The sequence below is a fragment of the Elephantulus edwardii genome, unplaced genomic scaffold (assembly GCF_000299155.1).
Source record: "Elephantulus edwardii isolate Elephantulus edwardi_28Jun2011 unplaced genomic scaffold, EleEdw1.0 scaffold00026, whole genome shotgun sequence".
NCBI lineage: Eukaryota > Metazoa > Chordata > Mammalia > Macroscelidea > Macroscelididae > Elephantulus > Elephantulus edwardii.
The window spans coordinates 1535860-1542089 of record NW_006399776.1 but is presented as its reverse complement, the minus strand read 5'-3'; the positions used below and the strand labels follow the sequence as shown (position 1 = coordinate 1542089).

Here is a 6230-nt window from a genome sequence, read left to right as displayed (position 1 = left end):
AACAACAACAACAACAACCACGCAGACTAACACTAAATCTTTAAAGGTTTCTGTGTCTCTTTCAGCACTGAGGTAATCACTATCCTATATTTGTGCATTGCCTTTTCCTTTTAAAAATAACTCATGTTTCTAATAAAAAAGTTATAGATTATGGTTCTATCTGTACTGTTTTTGTTGTTGTTAAGTGTCGTCAAGTCACAGGCAACTCATAGCGACCCTATAAAGGAGAGTCCTTGACGCTTGGGTGCCTTTCATCCTCTCTCCAGGTTCAAAGGGTTTCTGGAGACAAGCTATTATGAAAGTGAATGCCACTCCTCCTTCCTTATCTGTACTACATATATATAAAATGTGCTTATTTGTAAAATTTAAATGATTGGAATAATGTTTAGGTTTCTTTGACTTTTTAAAGTAAAAATTAAGTTGTCTTCCATCATATGAAAAGAAACTAAAACAGATGAACATGAAAAAAAAAAATCCCAAACTAATTGCCACTGAGTTGATTCTGATTTATGATAATCCATTGTGTTATGGAATAGAACTGCTCTGTATATCAAGGATGTGTCCTATCTCCATATCTTTCCAATCTATATGTGGAACAGATTATCTAGGAGGTTGGACTCTATGAGGAGAAATGTGGTATCAGGATTGGAGGTGGACTCATCAACAATCTGCGTTATGCAGATGACACAACCCTGTTAGCTGAAACTAAGGAAGATCTAAAGTGCTTGCTGTGTAAAATCAAGATCTGCAGTCTCCTGTATGGATTGAAGCTCAACATCAAGAAAACCAAGATTCTTACCACTGGGTGAGCATTGGCAGCATCATGATAGCTGATGAAGATATTGAGATTGTTAACAACTTTAGATTGTTTTGCTCTACAATCAACAATTCTGTACCAGCAGCCAGGAAATTAAAAGACAAATTGTGTTTGGAAAGTCTGCTGTGAGAGATCTCTCCAAAGTACTGAAGTGCAATGATTTCAGACTGAAGACTAAGGTGCACCTGATACAGGCCATGGTCTTTTCAGTTACTTGCTATGCATCAGAAAGCTGGACAATGACTAGAGATGACAGAAGGAGAATTGATGCCTTTGGGCTGTGGTGCTGGATAAGAGTATTGAATATACCATGGACTGCTATGAGAACAAACAAGTTCATCTTGGAGAGGGTGAAGCCAGGCTGCTCCTTGGAGGCAAGGATTCTGAAGCTTCGTCTGACATACTTTGGACATGTTGCAAGGGGGGAACCTGTCCTTAGAGAGGGATGCCATGCTTGGGAGGGTGGAGGGACCGCGCAAGGGAGGAAGACCCTGGATGAGATGGATTGATTCAATGACTGGGGTAATGAGGGTAGGTGTATCAGAGACAATAAAATTGGCACAGGATAAAGCAGGGTTTAGGACTATTGTACATCGGGTCTCTATGAGTCACTGTTGACTCGACGGCACAAAACAAGAACAATTTCTATAGAGGCAGATGACCAGGTCTTTTTTCTCTGATACCACTGGGTAGACTCAGTCAGTTTTAGGTTTGTAACCCATCACAAACCAATTGAGGCATCCAGGAACTTATGTGTATAAGAAAAAAACAAGAACAATTTAAATATCCAATGTACTGTTGATGTGATATATGGTTGTTTCTAGTTGCCTTTGATGGTTAAGGTTATATTTCAATTTGACTGCTCATGACTTCCTGGTTTGGCAGGTATGATACAATTATTCACTTGATGAGATCTGACATTATGTAATCTTCCTCGATGAGACTTTACAATCACTTGAGTGATGAGACTCCTATGAACAGCCATTCAATTGAACAGAAATTTCACTGGGGGCGTGCACTGCATATGTTGACAAAGATTGTTTGCTTCTTGTTTGGGATCCTGTTCCAGGATCCCAAACAAAGAGTGACCATCTTTGGACTTGAGCCAGGATGTGGTCGGTCATGTTTCCTACCAATTTCGGATCAATCATACTTAGAAGCCAGTAACTCCCTCTCTGACCTGCCCACCTTGAGTTTGTCAGCCTCTGTAATCTGTACATGAGTTAGAAGAAGGCTGTAGCTTGATGTCTGAACTCGATGTCTGTACCAATTTACAATTCCACTAACACTTGTTGTTATGTACTGTACGTACCAACTCATGGCTGACCTTTCAGCAGATTTTTGGAGGTAGTTAATCACACAGAAGGATTGTCTGTCTTTCTACCACAGAGCAGCTAGTGGACTCAAACTGCATGTCTTGGGCCCATAGTGCAATTCCTTACTACTAGGCCACCAGAGCTCCCTGCCAGTAGGAATTCTCATTAATCTGTATCTTTAACCAATTCAATTATTATCAGCAAGGTGGGCACCGAACAATACCTCATTATGTACACATTTTTGTAAGCCTACAATAAAATCTATGTGGCACTTCTACTTTGTCACATGAGTATATTTAAGTGCTTACTGGTTTACTTACTACAAAGTAATGATATTTTTATACATTTTCATGAACTTATGATAATTCTAAAATATAAAAAGCCAAAATATGGACAAGTAAGAATTGTTAAATCCAAAATTAGCATTCCTTTCTTAGTAATTAATAGAAGAACAAAGCAATATGATTAACAAACTCGACCAAATGAATATATATTGAACACAATACTCAACAACACACAACATCTGACAGCTAAAGAGAATTCTTTTTAAACACACACAGAACACTGGTCATAAATTTGAGTCTTTATGAAAATTTCAAAGGATTATAGTCAGCCTTTGACTTCAATGTATTTAAACCAGAAATCAATGACAACAAGATAACTCAAAACCCACAAGCATTCGGAAGTTGAAAAATATCTCACATAATTCTTGGATCAAAAAACTCATGTTGGAAATACGAAAGAATATTCTTAATTAAATTATAACAAAAATTACATCTCAAAGGAGAAAAATACATAAACTATAGAAGAAAGGCTTTTCAGAAGAAAGATTTGGCAATTTACTTTCAAAAAAAGTCACTAAAAACCCCAGAGAAACAACAATCTGGAACTAGACATCTATTGCTGGCTTGCATTGAGGGGAAGGGAAGAAAATGTGCAAATATGAATTAATAAATTTTTTTAAAAGAATTAAAATTTAAAACAAAAAACCTCATAAAGCATAGTTTAACTCTGACAATGGGGTTGCATGAGTCAATGAGTTGATTCTTTATTTACCCCCATATTAGAAATAGACAGAGGTTGACAAGTAACTACGTATTTCAAGAAATTAGAAAAGAATGATTTAAAATGAACTAAACTTTAAAGCATAGTAATTAAGGACACAAAACAACTATGAGATATCATCTCACCCCAGTAAGAATAGCAAAATTTAACAGAACACCAAACAACAAATGCTGGTGAGGTTGTGGAGAAACTGGAACCTTTATTCACTGTTGGTGGGAGTGTAAAAGGGTAGAAGGCCAACTACAGTCCCAGAGGTGCACAGTTTGAATCCACCAGATGCTCTGCCGGGGAAGGAGGGGCAATCTCCTCCTGTACCAGTCAGATCTGATTTGACGGTACACGCACACAAAAATAATAAAATAAAAATTTTAAAAAAAGGGTAGAAGGCAGTATGGTGCTTTCTCAAAAAATTGCGATAGAAACACCATTTGACTCAGCAATTCCACTACTGGGAATATATCCCAAAGAGACCATAACTGACACCCAAGCAGATATATGCACACCCATGTTTATCACGGCTTTGTTCACAATAGCAAAGAGTTGGAAACAACTTAAGTGCCCATCAACAAACGAATGGATAGAAAAGCTGTGGTATATTCACACATGGAATACTATGCTGCATTGAAAAACAAAGAATTCATGAAATATACAAAATGGATGATGCTGGAGGACATTATGCTTAGTGAAATATCTCAGTCACAAAAGATCAAATACTGTATAGTGCAACTGTTGTAAAACAGGACTGACATCGGGGTTGGGGGGAGACTGAGAAAGGTAGGATAAATTGAAACAGATGAGGGAGAGAACTGTTTAAAAGGGATATATGATTAGGTATTACTATCATGACAGGAGTCCAGAATGAAGGCTGCATAGTGGAGTGGACTTGGGCTGAGGGATTGTATAACAATGAAATAATTTTTCTTTTACTTTTCAAAGAGAAGAGCAGACTGGGTGGGGGGGAAGCTGGGCAGGGAAAAAAGTGCAACAATGAATGAATGGAAATCCGAAGTCTCTGTAAACTTTCATTAAAATGAATTAATAAACAAAAGAAAAAAATAAGGACCAAGAAAAGGAATATACAGTGTATCAAAGTAAGATGTTTATAATTCAATATTTTATATATAATTCAGTCTTGAAAAAAGATTAATAAATTGGCAAGCTTAGGCTGAAAAAAGAGAGAAAGCACAAATAGCTAAAATCAGAAATGAAACAGGAACTGTCATTACAGATTCTGAACACATTAGAAAAATAATAGATTATATGAATAACTTTATATCAATAACTTTGAAATTTTTAATTAAATGGGCTCAACACCATAAATTAGAACTTTTTTATGTAAGAGGGAGAAATGCTGTAAAATAAATAATATGATTTTGAGAAAACTGGAACTTTTCTGATAATATTCGATTAAAGAATATTGCTATTTAAAAAGACCTGATAACAACATTATGGTTATGTTGTGTAAAACGTCATCTTTTAGAGATTCAATTTGGAACACAGATGAAATATCATGTGCATTTCACTTTCAAATAATATTTAATGTTGCAGAACCTTTTTCCATGCTTGCACAACACAATATAATGCCTATGTTAACATCAGGGCTTAACATTCACAAGCAAGTTGTTTGTTTGTTTTTTTTAAGTTTTATTTTATTATTTTGTGAGTATGTACCGTCAAATTGGATCTGATTGGTACAGGAGGAGACTGTCCCTCCTTTTCCAGCAGAGCATCTGGTGGATTTGAACTGTGGGCCTCTGGGATTGCAGTGCAGCTTCTTGGCAGGGTTTGTTTTTTTTTAAAAAAAACTCACAAGTTTTTTTAATCCCCCCAGCCCCGCCACTAGTTTATTTACAAAATTCGAATACGTTGTTTTCAAGAACAAATTCTTTCAATTTCCCTCACAAGTTTTGCGTGCTCTTCCGCAGGGAAGGTGAAGGACTTGGGAACATACCAAATACTCAGCCCTCCCCGGCTGGTACTTCTGATCTTGGTCCTCTGGTCTTTCCCGCCTTCTCCTTGCAACCAATCACAGGGCTTGGGCTCTGAGGCGGGACCAATCACTGAGGAGCTCTGCTCCGCCTCGGCTTTCCATCGCACCATTTGGGGAATGCGGTGGCGCCATGTTCCAAGGGCAGCGGGGTTGGTTCTCTCGCAGCGTTAAGCCAAAGCTGAGGCAGTTCTGGGGTAGGAGGCAGGGCAGAAAAAGTGGGTACTTTGGCCACTAAACTGAGTGTGTACTAGGCTTACCCTGTGCATTTGCCTCCACAGTGGCCGAAGGGGGCACAATCTGTGACCTGAGGGCCGCGGACTTCCTGTTCAGCTGTGACGCCTCACACCCAGACACGTTGAGGTACCTGACAGCCACCTTGCCCTGGTGGGTGTGTCATGATAAGCCAAGAGTTGGGGATGGAAATTGCAGCCCGTTAATAATATTATTAGGAGGGACCTAGAAGCAAGCAAGTTTCCAGTCCTATGTTGGGGGAGGGGAGGACTACCCCAACAAACCTTCCATCTTTTAAATCTATGCCAAGGGCCTGCCTTCCGTGAGTCGGTCTTTTCCTGAATTCCAGTGGAGTGTTTCCAGTTCTTTTCCACATCTCCACATGGCACCTGGAGGGCTGTCGTACCATAGTTTGTAACCATATCTTATTGCTTGCCAAACCTCCACTAGGTCGTTTGTCCTCAAACTTTAAACCTCGTGGCTGCTGTTAGGTGCCATCCACTGAAGTACGACTCATAGCGACCCTGTGAACAACGACTCTGACCCGCATCCTATCCTGTGCCATCTTCACAATCTCTGACTCACCTGAGTCCATTAGTACAGTCATTGAGTCAATCCGTTTCACTGGGGGTCTTCCTGTCTTTCGCTGACCATCTATCTTTCCAAGCATGATGTGACAGTTGGTTACATTTCTTCAATTCCTCTTCATGCCTTTTTAAAAAATGACCCTAACAAAATCTTTGTTTTCAGTTTCAGATTTATTCCCCTCTCCTTACAACACTGTTAGTATGAAGTGATCCATTTCCCCCCC

At 38.9% G+C, this 6230-nt stretch overlaps 1 protein-coding gene across 1 annotated transcript in view; it reads left to right on the top strand.

Annotated features, from left to right (window-relative positions):
• The first annotated feature begins 5315 nt into the window (after positions 1–5315).
• Positions 5316–6230, top strand: part of LOC102856397 (chromosome unknown open reading frame, human C15orf43) — a 56544-nt gene continuing 55629 nt past the window's right edge. The window contains exons 1-2 of the mRNA XM_006883197.1: positions 5316–5382; positions 5467–5548. Of these exons, the coding sequence (XP_006883259.1) occupies positions 5319–5382; positions 5467–5548 (146 nt within the window). The 5' untranslated portion in view covers positions 5316–5318. The remainder of the gene's footprint in view (positions 5383–5466; positions 5549–6230) is intronic.